The 24,642-nt window shown below is 54.6% G+C and overlaps 1 protein-coding gene across 10 annotated transcripts in view; it reads right to left on the reverse strand.

The window, feature by feature from the left end:
• Positions 1-24,642, reverse strand: part of DNM1 (dynamin 1) — a gene marked incomplete at both ends in the record, with an annotated part of 44,264 nt that overhangs the window by 372 nt on the left and 19,250 nt on the right. The window contains 13 exons of one of the 10 annotated variants that reach the window (XM_082843354.1): positions 282-351; positions 3,549-3,764; positions 4,135-4,376; positions 5,466-5,636; positions 6,011-6,022; positions 6,483-6,594; positions 7,332-7,441; positions 11,221-11,334; positions 13,711-13,722; positions 13,928-13,979; positions 14,152-14,222; positions 16,697-16,783; positions 22,286-22,424. In XM_082843354.1, the coding sequence (XP_082699480.1) occupies positions 282-351; positions 3,549-3,764; positions 4,135-4,376; positions 5,466-5,636; positions 6,011-6,022; positions 6,483-6,594; positions 7,332-7,441; positions 11,221-11,334; positions 13,711-13,722; positions 13,928-13,979; positions 14,152-14,222; positions 16,697-16,783; positions 22,286-22,424 (1,408 nt within the window). Of the gene's footprint in view, positions 1-281; positions 355-1,306; positions 1,329-3,548; positions 3,765-4,134; positions 4,377-5,465; positions 5,637-6,002; positions 6,023-6,482; positions 6,595-7,331; positions 7,442-11,220; positions 11,335-13,710; positions 13,723-13,927; positions 13,980-14,151; positions 14,223-16,696; positions 16,784-22,285; positions 22,425-24,026; positions 24,166-24,642 lie in introns of those variants that run through there. The other 9 variants (XM_082843353.1, XM_082843352.1, XM_082843355.1 and 6 more) reach the window with 9 other exon arrangements.

Consider the following 24,642-nt stretch of genomic DNA (forward strand, 5'->3'; position numbering starts at 1 on the left):
CTCTGGCTTCCCTCTTCTCTGGCCCCCTGTCTTTCAACCCACTGGCGCAGGGCCATCCCTAGCCTCAGGGAGTATGGGGCCGTGAGCCCCAGGCGACAGCCACCAGGCCTGATGGAGAAACACACGAGAAAGAACACTGTTTGAACCAGGAGGGCAAAGCTAACAGAATGGCTGGAGGGAGTGCTAGAGGCCCCTCTGGGTGGGCAGAAAGCCCACGAGTCCTCTAAAGGGACCCTGGGGAGGCAGGGAGGGCAGGCGGCCGGATGCCAGTGGCCACAGGCTTATAAGTCTAAGAGGGGAGCCTCAGCTGGTCGGGGGGCCGCAGGTCGCGTAGGTGAGGCTGGGCCCTTCCTGCTGGGGAAAAGCAGAAGAGCAAGAGTCAGCGCAGGCGCGGAGTGGCAGGCAGGTTCGCTGGGCGAGTTTGGGGCCCAGCTGGGGCGGAACTCAGAGAAGCTGGCTTGCCCAGGTCCGCAGACACCGTCATCCCCTTAGCGGAAAAGTGGAGGTCACCCCTAGGAGCAACAGGCCCAGGTGGATGAGCCTGCGGGCCGGCTATGGTGCTCCACCTGGGGCTGAGGACGCTGCCTTCAGTCCTGCACCAGCAGGAGTGACAGTACCACGGAGGCAGGGGAAGGGGCGGTGTGACCTGCCTGGCCTGTGAGCTGTGCTCTGGGCTGATGGTGGGGGGGACACTCAGGCTTTCCCAAATCATCAAATAACCAGAGCCTTCACCCCCAGCTGCTGCTCGCTTGCTGGCTTGATAAAGGAGGTGGGACTTTGACTTCCTCTGCCCTATCGTGGATTCGGTTTCCAGAGCTCCCAGGCTGGGAGCTGGCTGCCCTGCCCCCGCAGCAGGGCTCAGATCGGGGAATGAGTGTGGCACCCCAGGGTGAGATCGCACCCCAGGGTGAGACGCCAAGGCCTCTGGGTGCCTGAGTCCAGCCAAGCTCCCTGCCCCTAACACCACGAACCATGAGCTCTGCGCTCTTTCTGACGCCTCCAGAGAGCACCCAGCTTTGCCTGCTTGGGTGCGGAGCCTGTCCCAAGACCTCCCCAGGCTCAGCCATGGAGGTCTTGGGCAGTGGCACTGAGTCCCGAGGCTCGCTGAGAAGGGAGGTGAGAGAGCCAGCTGGCAGCGAGGACAGAAAGAGGAAAGAATAAGTCTGGAGCTGCAGAAGGGAGAGGGAGGGGGCCTGCCTCTGAGGTCCCAGGTTCGCCCTGCAGTGTGGAGCTGGTGCGGCAGGGGGCAGACACACCGGTTCATGCAGCAGGTGGAGAGGCCTGTACCTACCGTGGCTGACGCTCCTCAGGGGTCACTGATAGTGATTCTGAAAGACAGCACGAAATCAACGTGGCAGTTCACGCTCACAGACGGGTCAGGCCTGGGGGTGGGGGGACACGCACACGCACACGCCCGGGCGTGCACACACATGCGGTGAGGCCCCACGGCCCCGCATGCACACGCTGACACACATGCCCACAAACAACACGCATACACCCCACCCCCCAACGCCCAGCAACCTCGCTGGCCGGCACGTGCAGCATGGATCTGGGGCATGCAGCCACTTGGCACACTGAAGCACACGCGGGGGCGGAGTCACAACACAGAAGCTCGCCCCCACACAGGAGGCATTTGCACCAGCTCCCTGCACACTCGTGCCTGGCGTGCTCAGAGGGCCACCTGCATTGCTCCAGAAGGGACAGGTCTTGCTTTCTTAGGGTCCAGCTGTCATGTCTCCACCCAAGAGCCTTCCATGGCTCCCTGCTGCTCACAGCACTGAGTCCCAAGTCAACCTCTTCTGTGGACTTTGAAGGTTCTCCTACCTGCCCCACCTTACCCAGGGCAAATTTGTTTTTCTTTTTTTTGGCCGTGCTGCGCGCCATGCAGGATCTTAGCTCCCTGACTAGGGATCGAACCCGTGCCCCCGGCAGTGGCAGTGCAGAATCTTAACCACTGGAACCTCCAGGGAAGTCCCCAGGGCAACCTCTTCTTATTCTTCCTCATTCTACCTGCACTCTGCTCTGGCCAGCAGCTCTCAACGCATTCCACACTCAACTTTTGCCCACGTGCTGCTCCTTACCCAAACGCCCTCCTGACTCCTCACCACCTGAGCCTTATCTCCATCAACCCTGGGATCTCACCGAAGTCAAGCTGCCTTGAAGCTCCCCAGACTGCTCTCTCCTCTGAGGCTGTGACTTCCCATGTGTCAGCCAGACTAGAGCGGAGCAGGTACCAGACCTTACAGTTCTCATGTCACACCTCAGCACAGGCCTGGGCATGTCAAATACCCTTAAGAATCTGAACTCACATTGGAAGTTAGCAAATAGTTCCTATAGCCACTTTTGCAGTTAATGTGGCATCCCTATAGCCACTGCCTCCCCTGATCCCCACACCAACCCTGGGAGAAAGGCAGAATGTTAAATATCATTTGGTGGAAGGGAAACTGAGGCCCTGGAAGGGAAAGTGACTCGCCTAAAGGCCCACTCCAGTCCAGTGCCCCTGACCGACACCACGCTGCCTGCGTTACCCCATCTGCCTTGGCCGTCAGGTAACCATAGAGCAAGCCCCATCTCTGCTTCACTGTAGGTTCATGGAGGTTAGACCCATGGCCCTACCCTCCAGCCATCTGGAAACATAAATGGATATTATTGGTCTGATGTGTTCTTCCTCAGAGAACACGGCCAGTGGAAACAGGGCAGACTGAGTTAAATATCAGAGTGAGCTTCCTTGAAAGAGGGTCATGGATCAAGAAGGCAAAGGCAAGGGATGAAGTAGAACCCTTTTCCCTGGAGATTTCTGGGAATGGGGCAGCCTCCACTCCTGCCCGCACACCCACCACGTTGGTCCAGGCCAGCTAGGGCCAGAGGCAAGGGGAAGGAAGGAAGCCATCAGGCTGTCCCATGGCTCCCAGGCCCCTTTCCCAGCTGCTCCACATCCTACCGCATGCCTGGGTGCCATTCTTACACTCTCACATCCGTGTGCACGCCCACACACACATCACACACCTTGCTGGTCACACAGTCACAACCCTCGGGGACAGGTCCAAAGAGTCAGGACTGGGAAGTGCGGGCACCAGGGTAGCCCTGAGTGTAAGTGAATAAAATCTACCCATCCAGAGAGGATTTGGGTTCAGATCCTCAGACCTGAGGTAGGCTCACTAGGAGCTGGGAGACAGAAGTAGAGGACGGAATGGAGAACGGAGGAGAGCGGCTAGAAGGGGAAAGGAGAAGGGAGGCAACGCGTGGGAGAGAGAGAGAGTGAAAAAGGAGGGAAGCGCCATGCAAGTGCTGGAAAGAAGAGGGCAGGTGGGATGAGCCCCACGGCCCCCTCCCCAGAAACGACCACCTGCGGAACTCAGCGCTCCCTGGGGGCAGGCTCCGCCAGCCCTCGGCCACACCCCCGGTGGCTCTGGCACCCACGGTCCGAGTGACCCGGACAGAGAGGGCCGGCTCTGGCGACCTGGGCCGATGCTCCGGAATCCGGCCCCACCTCCCTCCCGGCCACGCCCGCCCGGCGGTCTCTGCCGCCGCTTTCAGCCCCTACTCACCTGGGGACCCCGGGCGGGGCGCGGTTGGGGCGCGAGGGCACCTGGGGGGGAGGACCGAAGGGGTCAGGGGAAGCCCCCGGCCTGGAGGGCACGGGGGGCGCCCCCCCTAGGGCGGACCCAGCAGGCGGAGGCCCAGGAGCAGGGCCCCGCGACCCGGGCCGGGCTGGGGGCACCGCGGGGGCTCGGCGCTGCGGTGTGGGGCTGGACGTGGGTGACCTGCGGGCGACAGGGAGCGAAGGACAAGGAGGGGAGAGAGATGAGCGGCTCCGCCCCACCGTGAGGCCCCGCCCCCAGCTGGGTGCCGGTCATGCCCATGCGCGCAAGCTCCGCCCCTCCGCGCCTTAGGTTTTCGCCGGAGTTTAAGCCCGCCCCCAGAGGCTCCAATGTTCCAGCTCCACCCCTCCCAGCAGCCAGCTCTCCACGGCAAGCCCCGCCCCGCGATAAGCCCCGCCCCGCGATAAGCCCCGCCCCTCGCTCCAGGTGGGAGCTATCCCGGTGACGCCGTCGCGTCACTGCCCGGTCTCGGCCCTCCTCCAGCGGGCCCCGGGCTGGGGGGCTTTGGGGCCGTGGGAGCCGGCCCTGGTACCTGCGTCCAGCCGGTACGCTCTGCACCTGCAGCCAGGAGTCGTCCACGGGCGGGGGCATGGGCGTGCTGACAGTGGTCGTGTTGATGTCGCCGATGATGCTGAGCGCCTCTTTCAGTGCGTGGTACATGCGCAGCATCTCGTCGCGCCGCTGCGCCTGCTCGGCCGACTCCTCCATCAGTGTGTTCTGGTCCCCGCACGAGTACAGGTTGGCCAGCAGCTCCGAGAAGATGAATTCCTTGGTCTGCGGGCGGGCAAAGAGAGGAGAGGGCTGGGACCTGACGCCTGTACCAATTTGCCCTCCCCGCCGGGCCCTACTAGCTCGGGGATGGGGCTCTGCCACTGCCTAAACTCAGAGATCTCCCTTGCTTCCCCGCCTCCCCGCTTGCCCTTTTTCTCAGATGGTCCAGAGAAGAAAAGTGAACTGTTCAAGGTCATAGATCTAGGAGAACACTCAGGGCCTATTATGCACCAGGACACCTGGTTACTCAGCTTATTTCAGCCTCAGTTTCCTCATCTGTAAAATGGGGTAGTTACACACTTTCCAAAGACTTGTATGCTCCAGTGGACCAAAATAAGGAAGACGACAGTTTAAAATTTTCTGAGCCCTTGAGTAGCAGGTGTGAATGTGTGCCTGGATCGGGTGAAATGTGAGTGTCTGTGTGTAGGGCATGGGTTAATGTTCTCCTTAAAAATTCCCAGATGTTACCTGGGCCAGGCTCTGGAACATTTGTGGAGAGATGCTGAGGTTTTTTATGCCGTAGGCCTGTGTCTCATTTATTCATCATCTAAATTTATGTTGAGCACCTACTACATGCCAGGCACTGTGTTGTTATGCACTTTATATTCATTTAATCCTCAACTCTATCATTATCCATATTTTACATATAAGAAAACAGAGGCTCAGAGAGGGTAGTTCATTTGCTCTAAGTCACACAGGGTTGAGGCACAGCCAGGATTCCAACACAGTTCTAATTCCCTTCAGGCCATGCTTTTTCACTAAGCCATGGGTGGAAGTGGTTCCGTGGGGTGTGTATCTCAAAACATGGTGTGGGAGATCTCAAAACATGGTCTGGGAGTTCTCAAAAGATGCATATTCCTAGCCCCTCCTGGAAAGCATTTAAGCATGCTTGGAACAACTTGGTTATGTGAATCTACAAAATAATATATGAAGCTCACATTACATTTCTATTGGATACCTCTGGCGTGGACCCATGCCTCCCTCCCCAGACTTGGTCCCACATGACTAGCCCGTGCCTACTCCAGGCCAACCTGGCCACCTGCCTCCCTGGTCCCACGAGAGCACCCGCCCCCCACGCGGTGGTGCACCCACATTGTTGATCATGAGGTGCATGATGGTCTTAGGCATGAGGTCCCGGACAGTCTTGTTGACGATGGCCATGTATGAGTCCACCAAGTTCCGGATGGTCTCCACCTGCCGCTCCAGCTGTGGGTCCATGGAGTGCATGAAGCTGTCTGAGCCATTCTCCTCCGTCTCACTGGCCTGCCATTGAGGACAGGGCATCAGGATGGCTAGGACCTCAAAGCCAGGTTCCAGGCATCCCCAGGGTCCCAGCCCCTTCAAGGATGCCTGGAACGCTAAGATACAGAGAGAAGCAACTGGCCTGTACACAAAGACACCAGCTCCCCCATAGCTCTGGGTCTCTGGGCTCTGTCCACCCCAGTGCCTCTCAGGACCCCAAACCCTCATTCAGCCTTATCTTGGCTCTGACTCTAGTACCTAGAATTTGCCTTACTTTCCCAGTCCATAAATTAGGAAAGGACATCTCCAAGGACCCTTCCTGATTCTAAAGGCCTGGCCAGATCTGTCGCCAGGCTAGAGATGCCTGGCAGAAGATGAGAGAGGGACACACTCACTTTCTCTTTGTCCTGGGAGGCCCACACCAAAGCCATAGAGGTCACCACACCAGCATTGCCATCATCGCCGCCGCCACCAGCGAGCACAGCCGTAGCAGACACACACAGGAAAAGAGGAGGGACTGAGTAAACCCAGGGCACTGCACCCCAACTGTAAGGCAACTCTAGACATTGTCACAGTGAAAGAGGGTAGAAAAGTGAAGGCAGTCAGAAGAAAGCATGCTCATATGAAAGGGATGTCGGAAATGCCATCTGTGTCAGACAAAGAGTCATGTAAAACTGCACTGGAGAAGGATGGGAGGAAGGGTTTACTCTGATCCCACCCCAGAGCAGGTAGGGGGAGGATCCCTGCTATTTCTGAGCCCAATAAGAGCCGGAAAATATGGAATGGCTTGGCATCACTGTGGATGGCTTCCCCCGGAGCCCCTTATTTTAAGCAGCTTGCCCCTCCCCTACCTCCCCTGCCACTCACCCCAACACGCTCGGGGTACACGCCAGCTCTCAGGAAGGAGGCCTTCCAGCTATCCACCTCCTCCTGTGTCTCGCAGGCCAGTTCCAGCTGCCGATAATCCTTGTAGACGTTCCTGCAAGATGGGGCAGGTGGTGAGGGGAGATGGGGGGCAAAGCCCATTCACCTTGGTGGTTAAGGGCGTGCGTGGACTGGGGTCATCGTGCCTGTGGGCCAATCCTGGCTTTCTTACTTGCCAGCTGTGGCAAGTCCCTTCTTCTCTCCCAGCCTTAGTTTTCTCATCTGGAACTTGGGTTAATAATAACAATTCCTGCCTTTTAGGGTCATTGAGAGGATTTAGTGAAATGAGCAGTAAAATACTCTATTAGAAAGGGACTGAGCTCTCATGAAAGGGGGACCCATGACAGTGCAGCCCCTGGCTTAGATCTCAACCCCCATTGGCCCCCTCCCAGGCTTTCCCCTCTTGGCAGCTGTATTGAACCCTCATCTCTGAGTAGGAGAAAGTCCACTAGAGTCAGCCCTGGGTTGGGAGGGGAGAGGCCTTGTACTGCCAGTATCTCATGCAGGGCAGGTACTAACCGAGTGATTGCAGAAGGACAGGAGGGGAGGAAGGAGGGAGGGAGGGAGAGAGAGAGACGGAGAGGGAGGGAGGAAAGGCAGGAAGGAGAAAGGAAGGGGTGGCGGGAGGGAGGCCAGGAACGAGATCTGGACATGAGTGTAGCACAGATTAGAAACTCAACAAATATTTGTCAAGTGAATGACTTGCTGGGGAGCCCAGGCAGATCTCTCTGTCTTCTGGATCTGTGGGCCCGTCTTTACTCCCCAGAGCCCCGTGGGAGCAGGCAGGCGCACCTCTGCTCCGTGTTGAAGAGGGCAAAGATGTGCTTGCTGGACATGAAGCCCTTCTCCACGTCCCGCAGCTTCAGGTTGTCCACGGACAGCATGTATTTCTTCTCTTTCTCCTGGGGGAGAGGGAGGAGTGATGGGTGAGGTTGGTGCTGTCTGTGCTACGCCTCACTCCCTAAGGATGCTCCATGTTGCGGCGCGGGGGGACCTGGGGCTGTAGACCACCAGCCCCCTTGCACTGCGTGGGCGCTGTCTGATGAAAGCCTGGCCACGGAGCCCCGGGTCTGCTGGGCACCTCGGCTCCCCACGGCGTTCAAGCCCTTCCCACCGCCTCCGCATCCATGCCAGAGCTCAAGAGCCTGGGGTGGCGAGGCTGAGCTTGGCTCCCACATCCCGCCCCAAGCAAGCCCTGGACGCAAGCCAGGCCAGCCCCAGCCAGGGACCCCGCACTCGGCCTCTCTTGCCGCCAGCCTGGCCTATGGGGCCTGCTCTGGATAAGCCTCTGACTTCATTTCCTGACTGGAGAGACGGGGAAGGGGGGCGGCCACCAGGCCTGGCAGCTTCAAAGGGCTGGCTCAGCCCACTCCCCACAGCTGCCCATGTGTTAGCGATCAGGCACACAGCACAAGCCTGGAGATGGTGAGTGTGTGTGTGTGCAACGTGTGTGGTTGTATGTCTGTGCAAACATGTGCATGTCTGAGCACGTGTCCTCTCACCACTGTGCGTGTGCCAATGTGTCCCTGTGTGTGCACGAGGGTGCCTGAGGAGGTGCCAGCCCGGCCGTGTGTGCGTGTGAGCATGTGTGTATGTGTGCAGTTTCGTAGGTGTGGCAACTGTAAATGTCCATATGTCTGCATGAATGTACCTGCGAGACCTGCGCTGTGGGTGCACGTACTTACGTGCAGAGTTTTCGTAATGGGCTGAATCTGTGTGGTTTATCTGGGAGGAATTACGCTTATCTGTGGATGGCATGTGGGTGCCAGGCCTGTGTGCACATGTGTGTACGTCTGGTGGGGGCTGACATGTGACTGTAGGCTCCTCTGTCCTACAGACAGAGGGGAGGAGCTCAGGGGTCTTCGGAGGAGGTATCCCAGGATGGGGCTCTGGGAGGAGGGGAGGGGTTTCTGCTGCCTGTACCCCACTAGTCAACCCAACACCACAGGGCCCACACCCGGGGGCCCGGGCTGGGGTGCCTGTGTGGGTTTGGAGGACTCGGGGCTTGGGCATGAGCCTCGCCACGGATCTTGGGTCGGGGGCTGGGTTTCGGAGGACCCTGCTCCACGTCCTGGTGTCATCCTGCCCACCTCTCTCTGCCCCCCTCACCCCCCTGGCCCGTCCAGCCACATAAAGCCCTCTTTATGCCAGGCGGGTGGCCGGGAGCCCCAGAGGGCGGCTGGGGGAGGAGAGGAGGAAGTTGCACACGCGGCCAGGGAACATCTGGAAGCATTCGAGGGAGGCCCCGCCGCCACCCGCCCTGCGCTCTGCTCTGGGGTTGGACACTAGGTAGGAGCAGCCCCCTCCTTCCCGCAGGCCGGCCCGTCCCCAGGCCCCTCCTCCCCAGCCAGAGCTCCCGCTCACCCCTGCCACGTCAAAGGAGGCAGAAGGGGAGTCAGAGCAGAGAGGGGACCCCGGGCTGGCTGGGCTGGGCTGGGGACCTTGCATCTCCAGGACATGGGGCTGAAGCTCTCACCCGACGGACAGACACTGCAGCCTGGATGGATCAGAGGACACCTCCACTCCGTCTACCCAGTGTTTAGACTATCTGTTCAGGACTTCCAAATTGTACAGTAGTCTGCACATTGGTTAGGCTGGGCTGGGTTAGACCCTCGGCACCGCCGCTGGAGAGCTGGAGCGGCCCCCGCGCGCCATCCCAGAACCGGAGCCTGGAGCCGGGGCAGGGGGCTTGGGGGGCACAGGGTGGGCTGGGAGGAGGCAACAGGGATGGGGGCGCCACCATGCTGTGGGATGGGGTGGGGTTGCTGATGGGTGGCGGAGGAAGAGTGAGAAGATGGGGGGTCAGTGAGGGCTGGGGATGTGGGCGGCTGCCTGTCTGCCCAGAGGATCACCCAAGTCCCAAAGACCAGATGGTTGGTGGCTGGGTGGAGAAGGGGGACAGATCACCCTCCGCCCAGCCCGGACCACCTCCCTGTCCCCAGCTGTTTTAGGGCAGAAAGATCCACTCACAACCCCCCCCACACACGCAACTTTACCTCGGCACAAACACACCTACAACTCGGAGACATACATTCCCACACTCGAACTTTAAATCACACATCCGTGTCCCAAGCACACACAAGTGTATGCACACACATGCGCACACAGACGCACACACCCGCTCACAATGGAACACCAGCCCTCTCCCATCCTTACATCCCCAACACGTACAATACATATCCTCAAACGTGCCACACACACGCCCTCCCTCCTCAAGTCCACTCGCCACACATACACACAGATGCTTACACACCAGGCACGGGCACACACGACTCAGGCACACATGGTCTGCCCCCAAACACACATGCGAACCCTCAAACACCGAACACGCCCCGACGCTTATACCCCAGACACTCTCCTGTCAAACACCCACACCCCACGTCCACAAGCCTCACACACACCCTCACCTCCCAGCACTCACTGCCCAGCCCTCCCCCACCCACACGTACACTCAATGCCGGGGTCACACTCGACTCAACTCAAATGTACACACGAAGTTCCACAGAGACCAGCCCCCCGATACACACACACACACATACAAGGACGGGGGCCCTGCTCAGATATACTCCCTCCTCCCCCCAGTGTAGCCCATCTCTAGCCCCCAGCCCCAGTCACACTGTCCCCTGGCCCTGTGCAAGGAACCTCAACACAGGAGCCCAAGGAATGGTGGGGCACGGGCACGTCTAGGAAGGCTGCCCAGGCGGTAGAGCAGGAAGCGGTCCCCACACCCGTGCCCCGCACAGCCTCACGCTCCACCCTTCGAGGGGCCCCATGCTCTGGGAGAGGCCAGGGTTGGGGTAATGAGGTCCAGATGGCTTGGCGCCCCCGCCGGTGACGACAGAGGGCCCCGCCCAAAGTGAGGAGGGGGGCCCTGCCTGGGGAGACTTGGAGGGGGCAGGGATCAAGGAGGGGGGCTTGGAGAGCGAAATCAGAGGCCACTGCCCCAGGCTCTGCTCCCCCATGGAGAACACCTTCGCCTTCAACAGACCCCTCAGGAAGAAGGGGGTCCCTCCCCCCACTCCTTGGCCAGCTGGAGTTCATTACCACAAGCCCCCTCCCCCCCAGCCCTCCCTGCTCTCTCTGGTCACCTCTGGAATCCAGATGTGGAAGCCAAAGGGACTCGTTCTTAAAGGAGACCAGCAGCAGGGAAGGGGGGTGGCTGGGCTTCTCTGTGCCCAGTGGGCAGGGAGGGGTTTGGGGTGGTGCCTCTGTGGGGCCCCATCGCTCCTCGCCCCTCTGGCTGGAGGCACCCTGGGCATCCCCCTCGGACTGCTGGGGGCTGGGGGGCTGGGGTGCAGGGGTTAACAGCGTATCTGGCAGCTGGACTCGTGTGTGTCATGGGCCTGTGGAGGCCACGGAGTAGGAGGCACGCCCTGGAGCAAGAAAACAGGAAGGCTGCGGGGCTGCTGGGGTCAGGGAGGGATGCCCAGCACCCCTGCCACCCCAGGGCGCTGAGCCCCAAGCTCCCCAGTCCTGCCAAGCCCTCTTCTCCATCCAGCCTGGATGAGCCCTCAGGAGTGCCTGCCTCTGGTCCTGACCTCCCACCTCCACCCAGAGGTCTTTGATGAGAGTTTTAAATCCCCCTTTTGGGTGGTTCAGACTACTCCAAGCGTGTGGTAGGGTCTCAGCCTGCCTCTGGCCACCAGCCAAACCCCTTGATGACCAGTGGCCCTTTACTTACCTCGTCATCCTTGTACCAGGACAGATTCTCGGCGGTCAGCACAAACCAATACTCCTTGGAGCCCCCCTTCATGATACCGATGTTGTTGATGGTCAGCCAGCCCTTCCGGATGACCTGGAGGGTGGGGGGGTGCAGGAAGTCAGTGGACAGAGGCCAGGATTCCCCATGGAGGATGGGGTGGGCAAAGAGAGACCCTCAAAAGCTCACCCCTCCCCCAGCTCTTCAAGGCCTGGCTGGTCAGAGAGGGTGGGGGTCAGACCTGCCCTGGTTTGAACCACAAGTGAACAGAGAGGAAGACAGAGGAAGGCAGAGGTCAGCTCAGGATAAAGAGCCTTCTGACAGAGCCATCTGAGTAGGGGACTGGTGGCTTTGGTAGGGGACGAGCTCCCCACTGCTAAAAAGTGTGCAAGCAGAGTTTAGGTGGCTGATTGGGCAAGATAACTCTGAGTATCTTTTCAGGTTAACAGTCAGTTTATTCAAAGACTTTTTCTGACCTCAGGGACTTTGCACGTGCTTCTGTTGACTCTGCCTAGAAAGCACTTCCTCCTGTTGGCCTGGCAAATCCTACTCATCCTCTGGGTATGAGCTCAGAAGTCACATTCTCAGGCAGACTCTCCCCGGCCCCCCATATAAGTCAAGACCCCTATTATCATCTCTCATCACTCCCTTAAGCTTTCTTCTATGACAATGACTGGAATTTTGAATTTGCGTGCGTGTGTGTGATTATCTGTTGATGTCAGTCTGTCTTGCTAAATTGTGAACTCTCTCCCTCACTGGTGTATCCCAGCACTTGGCAGAGTGCTAGGCAAACAGTAAGGTATCAATAAATATTTGTGGCATGAATACATGAATGCTGTGATAGTAGGGTTCTAAGAGTCTTTGCCTCCAAGCCCCAGGACAGGGGTGCGGTGGTAGAGCACAGACGCGGCGGGGAGGAGCTGAGCACAAATTGTCCAGACTCCTCTTCCCTGGAGAAGCCCAGAGTAACAGGCAAAGGTCTCTTTTCACAGCAGGAAGCAGCTGTCTCTGGGACTGTCCTGAGCGACTGACGCAGATTAGGGCCTGTGGATTCTGCTTCAAGGGCAGGGACACTGACCAGACCCTCGTGGTGGGACAGACTGAGGGGACAAGGGAGCTACTTCTGCTCCCTCCCCCAGCCCTGGCCTCCCTGGCTTCTCCCCTGAGCATCCGGAGAAGACTGAGCAGCCTGCTGCTGGCAGGAAAGCCCTCTGGGGTCAAGCCTGCTTCTAAGGCCCTCAAAGCACCACCCCCCGCCCCCCGCCCCCACTCCCAGCCCTCCTTAAACCTCTCTGGCTTCCCTGAGAACCTTGCGGAGAACCCAAGTCACACAGCGGATCACAGCTAGTAGCTGCCTTAGTCATTAACAGGGATGTGGTAGCCAAGTGCCTCATGACCACCCTCCCACCCTGTCCCGGTCTGGAGAGGATCCCCTCAGCATCTTGTCACTGTCTTTGGAATTGAGTCTGAATGCCACTCCCTGGCCCTCCATCTCCCCAGTCTGACCAACAGACCTCTCCACCCTGCTCCCGCCCTGACTCCTGTCCTCCCTCGGCCACCCCCAGCTCTGCCCTACTCCCTGCTCACCCAAAACCCCCTTCCAGAGCCCCAGCACCAGGGACCTCCTGTTCCCCCCACTTCCACCCTGCCTGGGGCCTGACTACAAGTCCAGGCTTCCAAGGGGCAGGGCCAGAGTCTGACTCCTGTCCAGGGGCCAGCACAGTACAGGCACCAGTGAGTGTTTGCTGAACCGAATTGCCCTGGGATATTGCATTCATTAGCTCCTTCATTCTATTTAGCACCTACTGTGTGCCAGGCACTGCACTGGGGGCTGAGGATTTACTGGTGAACAGGACAGACCCAGCCCTTCCCCTTATAGGGTTCAAGAGGGAAATGATATGATGCCAGTAATCACACAAACACCTATATTATCACAAAGAAACTACAGCTTCTGGAAGAGCTCAAACTCTATGGCTGGTGGTACAACCGGGGCTGAGAAGTGATGTTTCAGCAGAGATCTGAAGGACAGAATAGGTAAGGAGGCACTGGTCTCTTGACACTCCATTCACTCTTTACTCAACTCTCTGGTAGAGATGCCAGCTTAAAAACATTCTCTCTCATCCATCCGTCCATCTATCCAACCATCCATACATCCATCCATCCATCCATCCGACCGATATTTAAAGAGTCCCTACTCAGTGCCAGGCCCCTGCCAGGCATTTTCACCCACCCCAGCCCACATGGTCTACCTCTGGCTGAAGTAGATGCTTAGTTCATGCGCAGTGATGGACAGATTGGTGGGACTCTGTGTGTGGCTAGACCCTGCCTCTGGCCTGAGCGCATATGTGGACACCCATGGGCTGGTGTGTGCAAACCAAAGGGTGCCCTCTTGACCCCTGCACATCCCCACTACAAATGGGTCCCCTCCTCCCCCTCACTACACAAACCAAGAGCCCCAGTCCTGGTACTCACCAGAATCTCATCCTGCAAAGAGGTAACCATAGCAACCACGAGAAGCACCGGGAGAGAGGAGAGAGGGTTACTGATGCAGAGTGGGAGGCTTGTGGCTGGCATCTGACAGGCTCTCTGGCCCCTGTGGGACCCTTCCCCTTGGGGGAGGGGGATCTCAGAGCTTGGCGTCCATCCGGCACCCTCCATCCCTCCGGCTGGGGCACTGGAGTTCACTCACCTGGTTCCCTGAAGCCTTCTTCTTGTTCATCTGGTTGCTCCTCTGCTGAGCACTAATGAGGAGAGAAAGAAGAGTCCCAGAAACTTCTCTCAAGAGGCCCGGCTTCATTGCTACTGCTCAGTGGGCACCAGACCCAGAGGCTTAACCCAACAGGCCTGGGTCCTACACACACATACACACACAGTCACACGAGGTGTCACCTTCTCTGACCAGGGAGCACTCACTTGGCAAAGCCTATGAAGTCCTCATGGTTGGTATTCATGTAAGCCAGTTCAATATCGATGAGGAGCATGACCTTCAAGGATACACAGGTCAGCAGTAAAGTGGAAAAGATACCACAGAGTTTTAAAATGCATGAAAAGCTGGGAGAAGCATACTTGCAGCATGTATAGAGTCCATAATAAATCAATGTATAAGCCACAATAAATAAATGTATCCATAATAAACAAAGAATTCCTATAAATCAATAAGTGGAAGACAAGAAACACAAATCAAAATAGTCCAAGAACATGAATGGGTAACCCATAGAAGAAATGCATACAACCAATAAGGATATGTAGAAAATGCTCCCTCTCATTGATAAAGAAATGTAAGTTAAAGTGAGACCCCTTTTTAACCTATCAAACTAATAATAAATATTGATAATGACCAGTGTGGGCACAACTGTGGGAAGACAGATTCTCTCACATACCATTGGTGGAACTGTAAATTAGTATCACCTTCTTGGAGGGCAGTTTGGCAATATTTGACAACATTAAAATGCATATATTCACTTCTAGAACTATATCTCACAGATAAGCTCCTTGAGTGAGCAAAGATACATGTACCAGGGTGTTCAGTCTGGTGTGGTGTGTTGCAGAGAAAAACTGGGAACAAGCCAATGGCTATCAGAAGGTGAAATAGATTATGGTATCCTCTAAACTAAAAGGCACTCTACAGCTGTTCAGAAGAATGAGGATAACTTCCAGATTCTGGCATGGGAAAATCCCCTTTGCAAATAATTAAGAGTGATGGGATTTGTGACCAAATTGTGATGGGGGTGACATTCCTGATGCTCACTGCTGGGTTCAGACCCAGGCCCTGCTGCTTCCTGTGAGTTTGTCCTCACCGAGCTTCAAATTCCGCAAATGAAGGGTTTCAGCCTCACAGGAGTGGTGAAGACACAGTGAGAGGAGGAAGGTCATGGGTCTGACCTGTAATAGGTGCTCAACAGATGTTAGCTACAATTCTCTTCAGAGAAAAAAAGGCAAGACACACCGCAGGGTTGTGATTCTTTAAGAGTAAGAGGAAATCTGGAATCTGTATGTGCCTAGGGAAAATGTCTGGAAGGAGACACACCACACTTTTAATAATGTTTCTTTTATGGGAGACTGCGGGCGGGGAAGCGTGAATGGAGGAACACTTACTCGTAATTTAATGACTTCTATACTGATTGAATATTTTATTGAGTATTTATCATTTTGTCATTAAAAAGAGACCAGTGAGGATTTAGAAACACAACATCGGCAACAAAAATGTGAGTGATTAGGGACAGCACCATTGTGGAGAAGGGGTGTATGAGGATGGAAGCTGGGAATTGGGAGCCAGAGGTGGGTATAGACAGAAGATGACAGGGAGATGGCCAAGGGAAAAGGACTCGCCTGTGAGCTTTGTGAGAGCCATGAGGGAGCCTGCTCACCTCTGCCCCTCCCAGCTCAGAGGAGCATTCAGGGAATATGCTTCTTATTGAATGAATGAAAGAATATTTGATAAATGACTACATAAAAGGAAGGGAGGGCGCCTATGAGGGGTGTATGGTGACCCAGAGAAACAGCAAAGAGAGAGAGAGAGGCCCCAAGTGAGATGACCAGAGTATAGATAGTTGAGAAGCAGATGGTGGGATTGTAAAATGGAGCGGCTTCTCTAGAAAACTGTATGGCAGGTCCTCAAAAAGTTAAACATAGAATTACCATATGATCCAGCAATTCCATTTCTGGAAATATACCCTAAAGATTTAAAAGCAAGCTCTCAAAGAGATATTTGTGCACCTGTGTTCAGAGCAGCATTATTCACAATAGCCCAAAAGTGGGAAAAAATGGATAAACAAAATGTGGTCTATTCATACAATGGAATATTATTCAGCCTTAAAAAGGAAAGATATTCTGACACGTGCTACAACGTGGATGAAGCTTGCGAACATTATGCTAAGTGAAGTTAGCCAGAAACAGAAGGACAAATGTATGCTTCCACTTATATGAGGTACCTAGAGTCATCAAATTCACAGAAACAGAAAGGAGAATGGTGGTTGCCAGGGGCTGGGAGGAAGGGGGAATGGGTGTCATTTTTTTTGGTTTGTTTTTGGCTGCACTGTGGGGCATATGGGATCTTCGTTCCCCAACCAGGATTGAACCCGCACCCCCTGCATTGGGAGCGTGGAGTCTTAACCACTGGACCACCAGGGAAGTCCCTAGGAGTCACTGTTTAAGGGGGACAGAGTTTCATTTTAGGAAGATGAAAAGTTCTGAAGATGGTTGGTGGTGATGGTTGCACGGCAGTCTGAATGTACTTAACACCACTGAACTGCACAATTTAAAGCGGTTAAAATAGTAAAATTTATGTTATGTATATATTTTCTCACAACAAAAAAGAGAGCAAGAGAGAAGCAGAAAGTTAATACAAGGAGAGAAAGTGTAAGAGAGACTGAGACAGAAGAGACAAAGTGGGAAGAAGGAGGTGAGCCCAAGGGCAGGAGTGAAAGGTGAGGGAAGAGGGGGTGGTGCGTGGGCTCACCTGCTCCTTGGTGCGACCCTCGCGCTCCCGGATGTGGGTGGTCACGATGCGCTCCATCTCCTCCCGCAGCCGGGGGTACTGCTGGAGCTGCGGCAGGGGGGCAGGGGAGAGAGCCACGTACACTGGGGGCACAGGTAGGGGGCACCCAAACCCCACCAGAATCCAGGGCCGTGGGGTGGGAGGGACACACAGAATGCCCCACACCTGGGGGCCCAGGAAGCTGATGGCACCCAGCCACAGCCACCCCTTTCCCCCAATTGTGGGTTCCAAATGGCAAGTCAAGGGTCTTCCCAGTCCCGGGCCCTCTTCACTAGCCTACCTGGGCAACTTCACGGGGGCCGGCAGTTCCCATGAGCACAAATGCCTTGGGAATCAGCCTGCTCCTCGGCCGCCATCTTGGTGGCAGCCATCTTGGAAACAGACCTATTTGATTGAGGCCTCTGTTTGGGGCGCTGTGAGCGCCCCAAACTTTCACTGATCCTCAGGGCTACCCCTTGCCTCCTCAAAGGCTTGGAGGCACAGTCAGGTGGGGAATCAGGCAGGTAACAGCCCGCAGATTACGATCCAGGGAGAATCTGGGGAGGGCAGGGCCCGAGGTGCCAGGTGGCCTCCTGAGTCAGGCTGGGGACAGGCAGTGCTCCTTGTCAGAGCTGGGGGAGGGGAGCAGGGGAAGACCAGCAGCTACACAAAGGACATGCAGGAGGCACAGGCATGCGAGGGCATTGGGGGTGGGGTGGGCATGCGGAGTGGGAGTGCCAGCAGCATGAGCAGTACCCTGCGGGGGCCCTCTTGGTCGAATCCACCCGGCTTTGCCTCCCTTTGCATGCCCTGTCCCGGCACCGCTAACCCGACACATCTGCCTGGCTCAGCGCTGGCCGGCCAGCCTGTCTCTACCCCACTCCTCTGGGGGTAGCAGCTCAGCAGCACCCTTCTACCCACCCCCCCACCCCCCGCAGTTTTTATCAACTGAGGCCAAAGGGGAAGTTGCTCCAAACCCTTCCCCCCTGCCTGTGGACTCTGCCTTCAGCTCAGCCAGGCTCTGGACAAAACCCGGGTTGACTCCTTCTTCAGGACTCTGTTGAATATCGTGTCTTCCAGAGAGCCTACTGTGACCACCTCCATGTGCCCCACCCCTCTCCACCCCACTTCCCTCCCCAAACTGGACTGTAATTGCCCTGAAGGTAGGGCCCAGGACTGGGCACACTGCCAGTGCCCAAAGAGGGCACGTTGAAAGAATGAGGGAATGAATGAAGGATGGAGATCTTTGCCCTCCTTGCCAGGGTGAGCAGACATGGGCTCCTCTGCCCTCTGGCTCATGAACCGGCAGCTCCTTGGAGAGGGGGACTCGCTGAGCTGCTGATGGTGGGAGTCTACCCAAGGGGACCTCCTCCTCTGCCATGGAGGGGCCCAGGCTGGGCAAAGCTAGACCCACACCTTGTCCCTCTTCCCATCCTGGGTCAGGCCCCACAGGTGGATCCCCCTATGTGGGAAGAGAGCTGGAGGTTAGCGTGCCTGGGTCACAGGTAGTGATTCTGAGGGCAAGATGGAGGCCAAGGGGATGGGGTGGGGGAGGGGTGGGGGGCGTCAGGAGAGGCAGGAGGATGGGGGAGAGAGCAGCGCCCTGGATGCCAGCCCAGGAGAGGCAGCCTTGAGAGATGCCACATCCTCCCCACTCCCCCCGACTGTTCCGTGGCTCTGCCAAGGGTGTGGCTCATGTGGCCAAGCTCAGGGGACCTGGAAGAGAGGCAGCCTGAGAGGCGGGGCTTAGAAACAGCACTGGCTGGAGGGACCCAGTGGACCCTTCTGCACCGAGAGGCTCAGGGACAGGCCATCACTCCTTCTCACAGTCCCCGAGTTGGGGTAGATTTGGGACCGAGTCACGGCCACCAGCAAAGCCTCCTCTGAGATGGTCCCAAGTGCTCCCTCCCTGGGTGGCGTCGCGGGAGGGGCAAGGGGGGAGGAGGAGGGAGCAGTTTGCCAAAGAGCATGACCAGTTCTCCCACTAACGGCCTGGATATTACATTTGTCAAGTTTTCCATGTGTCACAAATGACAGGGCAGCCTCAGCCCCTTTGAGAAGTTCTGTTCCCTTTGAGCATCTTTTTCCATTCTGGCTGCCTCTGAGCATTTCCAGAACTTTCAGCCAGTTTTTAAAATGGAACTTTTCTCTCTCAGGTCTTGGCTAAGTGGGGCAGTCCGCCTGGAGCCCACTGTTTAGTGGTCAGGAATGCAGGCCCTGGAGCCACCATGGCTCTGGGTTCAAAGCCAGCCCCCTACCCTGCTGACCTTCCTTGGGAAAGTGCTTGGACCCCTCTGAGCCTCAGTTTCTCCATGTGTGAAATGAGGTAATAATGGCACCTTCCCTCTTAGGGTTGTTGAGAGGACTGAGAAGCACACCCTGTGCTGGACATTAAACTCCAGATTTCATCCAGAGATGAAACTCTAATCCCAGCAGGGCTAGGAATAATCAGCAGGGGTGGCTTGCTAAATTTAGAAGATTTGGGGAGGGAAAAAAAAAGAGGAAGATGGGTGAATTTTGCTATGTAAACAAAAACTACTATGCATTAAATCAATTAAAAGGCAATTTTTTAAAGAAATAATTTATAAGCTTTCCTTTCTAAAGTTTTTGTTGATCAATTTTTCTCCTTACAAAAATTTACTGACTCACTGTAAGAAATCTGAATATGACAAAAGTTTGTGAAGTAGAAATGAAAAAATTCCTGTGTTCTTTGCCTTCTTAAAATAATGGTTAGTAACTATGCCTTTGGAATTTTATCGCTTATGTAGATTATTATATTATATATATTTATCATTTATATATATTACTTTCCCCCCCAAATTCTATACGTTCATCTCCGAAACCTGCTTTTCCCCCCACAGTACATTGTGGAAGGACACGTGAATGGAAATAAATATCCCTTGCCCTTTTAACAACTATACTCTTTCATTGTCTGTGTGATACCATAGTCAATCCCCTCTTGATGGACATCTGGGTTGTTTCCAAAATATTACCATTTACTCTAATTAGTGCTTTTTTGGAAGGCAATTCAGCAAAGTGTTCCACAGTTTTTAAATGTTTATATCTAGTAATCAGTCTTCTAGGAATCTATCCTAAGGAAATAATCCTAGAGAAAGAAAAATAAAATTCTTTATACACAAAGATGTTCATTGCCAGGGTATTTATAATATTGAAAAACTAGAGACTGTTTCAGTGTTCACCAATAGGAAAATGGTTAAGTAAACCGTGATAAATCTATTCAATAGAATATTATGCAATCATTAAAAATGTTCACATAGGGACTTCCCTGGTGGGCCAGTGGTTAAGAATCCACCTGCCAATGCAGGGGACACGGGTTCGAGCCCTGGTCCCGGAAGATCCCACATGCCGCGGAGTAACTAAGCCCATGCGCCACAACTACTGAGCCTGTGCTCTAGAGCCGGTGAGCCACAACTACTGAGCTCATGCACTGCAACTACTGAAGGGTGCGCACCTAGAACCCGTGATCCGCAACAAGAGAAGCCACTGCAATGAGAAGCCCGCGCACCGCAACGGAGAGTAGCCTCTGCTCGCCGCAACTAGAGAAAAGCCTGCACGCAGCAACGAAGACCCAACGCAGCCAAAAATTAAATAAATAAATAAATAAATAAATTTATTAAAAAAAATGTTCACATAGACTATGTAATAACACCCACCAAAATGTACGTTATTAAGAGAAAAAACAGGATACTAATATATTCACAGTGTAAATACCTAACAAAGTAAATAAACCTATGTATAGAAAAAAGAGTTTGGAGGAATAAATTGGTGAAAACTCTTTGGAGAGCAAATCTTGCAGAAGTTACCAAAACTGTGAGTGCTCACATCCATTGACTAGGCAATTCTATGCTAGAAATTTGCTCTAAAGAAATGACAGGATAAGTACTACAAATATATTTATAAGGCTATTCACAGCTGCACTGTTTGTAAAAGAAAAAAAAAAGTGGAAACAACCTAAATGTCTGTCAATAGGATATTGAATACATAAATCATGTCATATTTCTACAGTGGAATACAATTCAGCTGTTCAAGGGCATGATCTTTATGTAACTATTACAAGGATTCCACTCCACATTGCTCAGTAAAAAAGAAGAGTTCACTATCAGTGTGGTCAGTGTGATCCCTTTTAGGTTAAAACCAGTGTATATTTGTAATTAGTTAGGAAGGGTGTGCTGCTAGCAGTCTTCATCTCTAGGGCTGTGAGCTTATAGGGACTTTTGCTTTCTCTGTGCAGTTTGAATATTTTGATAACAATCATGTATGATCAGAACAAAATCAATACCGATAATTTCATTTTTTTAAAAAAGGAGTGTATTTGCAGGAAATGTACAAAAATCTCAGTGTGGCTCTTGGAAAGGGAGTGTTGTTGCCTCCTTTTCACTCTTGGGCATTTTCCAAATTTTCTCTAATTGAGAATGTGTTCCTTTCAAAATGAAAACCCAAAAATTTTAAAAATTTAGATATATTTTGTGTTCTTTTGTAAAGAGATTTGAGGCAGCTTAAAATAAACTCGGTATTTTTTAGTTTAACAAAAGTTAAGATTGCATTGCTTAGTATTCATGATGCAGTGGGACCATGATTTAGATATCATGATATATATACTATGCAAGGGAAAGTCCAGCCCAGATTTGATTCCACCTGGATCAGGCACTGAGTGGATGCTAATCTGCTTAATCTATCCCCATTTGGCAAAAGTGAGATAGGATTGTGTAAGGGGCGCACAGGACTAATTATATATGATCCACAAAAACCGTGATACTTATTTAAAACATGAAGTTGAGGCAGATGTTCCCCCACCTCCCAGTGTAGGGAGCTTTTGCAAATACAAGTGAGGCTGGGCTCATGCAGGCCCCTGGGAAGAACTGCTTTAGATGATCTGGCGAAAAGTCCCCAAAATGCCCCAAAGTAGACAAATAGGAAAAAGCCATCTAAAAGGTCACGGACGACTCAAAAGAGGCTGACCCTGTCAAACATGTATGGATTACAGTAAAGTGAGTAACCCAATATGCTTTTAGGCAAATTGGTTTTGAGGGGCTGGGATAGCTCCCCTGCCCCAGGAGGCCCTGATCCCAGATCTCTTCCCTCAGCCTCCCTAAATCTGAATCCCACTCTGCTGTTCTTTTCTGAGACTCAGTTTTGTCATCTGTAAAATGGGGATAAGACTACTCACTGCTTAGGGTTGTTAAAAGGATTAAGTCAGATGACAAGGGCAGGCACTTAGCCTAGTGCTTGGCGCACAGTAGGTGCTCAATAAACAGCGGCCATCTCCTTATCATCATCACCATCAAAGCGGCCATTGAGGATGCTTGGGTTAGAGCAAAGTCTTCTGGGAGAGGTGGGGGCCTGAAGGAGTCATGAGTACAGTAGACCCAGGGTTAGAAGCCGGCATGAGACCTTGGGGCCAGGAATCAGCCGGGCCGGCCTGGGCGTCTGGGTCCACCTGGGGGGCTGAGAGGCTGCCGGGCTTGCTCAGCTGTTGGTTCTTGCCCACGGGAGGCCCTGGCCATGAGGAAGGGGTGGCCAGGCCCAGCCCCTCCCGGGCGGCCATCATACCTTTTCGCTACACTTTCTGATGGTGGCTGTGAGCTCACTGACTACCATATCCACACACTTGATACTGGGCTCTTTAAGCTTCTGCACCTGCTTTTTCACTGTGGCTTCAAAAGCGAGGTCAGGTGTGAAGAGGCCTGTCCTGCACCCGGGGAGGAGGAGAGGAACAGGGGAGGAGCAGCCAGGGTGGGCGGGCGAGGAGAAGGAGGGCAGTGAAAGCCAAGCAGAGCCAGGGGCCGGGGTGGAGGATGGCACGGACACGAGGGAAGAGAGAGACACCGACACAGAGAAAGAGAGACAGAAGAGAAGACAATGTGAGCGTGGGACCTGGCCCTCCTGCCCACCTGGATCGGCACCTCCCAGGTGCTGCCAAGCAACCCCCAGGGCTCTGAGGGTGTGGGAGGGGTCTGAGGGACCAAGCCCCTGCCCCGTCCAAGGGCACTTACTGAGTTCATATTCTCTCCCCAGGGCTTGCCTCCCTCCTCTCCCCCACTCTTCAGCTACACCGAGCCTGCCCTCTCTCTCTTTGTCCTTTTCCTATGCCATCCTGCTGAGGAGCTGACCCAGGCCACACACACCCACCCACATTCTGTTCAATTCTAGGTTTCCCAGAACCTCCTGTATTCGCTTCATCCCGACTCCAAAGCCCAGCACCATTCCCTATTCTCCACCAAGGTTGTTGCATTCAGCTGCCCAGGCTGTGCACTGCACAACTCCAGGGGGCTCCATTTCCATAGACTACGGGGCAGATGATGCCTCCTGGAGTTGCTGTGTAGCTGCCTGATCGCCATTCTCCAGCTCCCTGCTCTACTCCTGCCCTTCCCTTTCTCCTCAAGGGGCATCCTTTGCCTCTCCTCCTAAGGAGTCTGGAGGAGCTCAGTTTGGAAAGACAGAGAGAGAGAAGAGGAAAGACAGAAAGAGTGGAGATGGTGATAGAGAGGGGCCAGGGCAGCAGTGGGGAGGGGAAAGGAAGGGAGTCTGGGGCACTGGACTTGGAGTCCAAAGCCTTGGCTCCAAGTAACAGCTCTGCCACCTCCTAGCTCATATGACCTCGGGCAAGTCACTTGATCTCCCGAGCCTCAGTTTTCCTGCTGTGAAGTGGGCGCCATCCTCCCTGCCCTGCCGTGCCCTCCTTGAGTGGTTCTGTGAGGCTCAAATGACATAGCAGAGGGGGCTCTGTCCCTGGAAGGCTGGATGTGGATGGAAGGGATGGGGAAGGTCCTGAGTGAGGGTCCTGAGTGAGGATGGCGTGAGATGGGGAAGATGAAGGACAGTGGGGAGTCAGGGTACCTGCTTGACCTGGGTCCTCTGAATCCCTCTGGTGTTCCAGGCCCCTAGGGCAGCACCCAAGAAGGTCCTGTACTTCATCTGTCTCCAGGGACAAGACTTCCCCAAGACCCCTCCCTGGAGCCCCCAAAGATGACCCCATCTCTGAGAGCAGGGAGGGGGCTCAGGGTCCCCTCTTCTCCCTGAGCTGGGGCAGCTCTTGGTGGGCTCTCAGGGCAAATTACCACCATCATACCTGTCTTTCCAATGTCTAATCCCTTGGTTCCCCTGGTCTGGGGGCCGGGGCTGGGTGAGGCCCCCTCAGAGAGTCCCCGTCTCCTGGACTGTGGTGGCCTGCCTCCCCCACCCCGCTGAGGTCTGTACATGCTACCAGGAGGCACTGGGGGAGGTGGGGAAGGAGCGCCTGGCAGCAGAGCAGGGCGGGGCAGAGGCAGGGGCTGGCCGGGCAGCTGGTTACCTTCTTGGTGCACTGTCTAACGGTGCTGATTAGCTCCGAGATAACCATGTCCACACACTTGAGACACGGTTCTCGGATCTTCTTCACCTGCTTTTTCACAATGGTCTCAAAGGCCATGTCTGGGGTAAAGAGCCCCGTTCTGAACGCCCGGAGCGGAAGAAGGGCACGGTGTCACAGACCGGCTCCTGCCAGGAGCACCAGGCCAGGGCCCCGCCCCGCCCCCCTGAGCTCTGCCCTCGGGGTCCTCCCACTACCCCTGTCTGGACTTCAGTGTCCCCATCTGTAAAATGGGCAGGAGGGATTCTGATGAAGGCCTTGCAATCGAAGCTCTTTAGGGCAAGACAAGGTCTGCTTATAACTGTTGCATTTGTCCTGCTTTGTCTTCAGATTCTGCTCATACAAGATGTTCTATGGCTAGAAATGGTTTGAAAACTGTCAAACTGGGTTTTCTTTAAGAGCCTTTCTGGGAATAAAGCATTTTATTTTAAGACTAGGAAAGAGATTTTTTTTCTTTTCTGTGCCTTAGCCAATGCAGTCTGTAAATTCCATGCCAAACCTTGGAACTGAACCTGCATGAAAGCAGTGACATTTCAGTCTTGTTCACTGCCTGGCACAT

This window comes from Leucopleurus acutus (assembly GCF_964270905.1).
Source record: "Leucopleurus acutus genome assembly, chromosome: 7".
Taxonomy (NCBI): domain Eukaryota; kingdom Metazoa; phylum Chordata; class Mammalia; order Artiodactyla; family Delphinidae; genus Leucopleurus; species Leucopleurus acutus.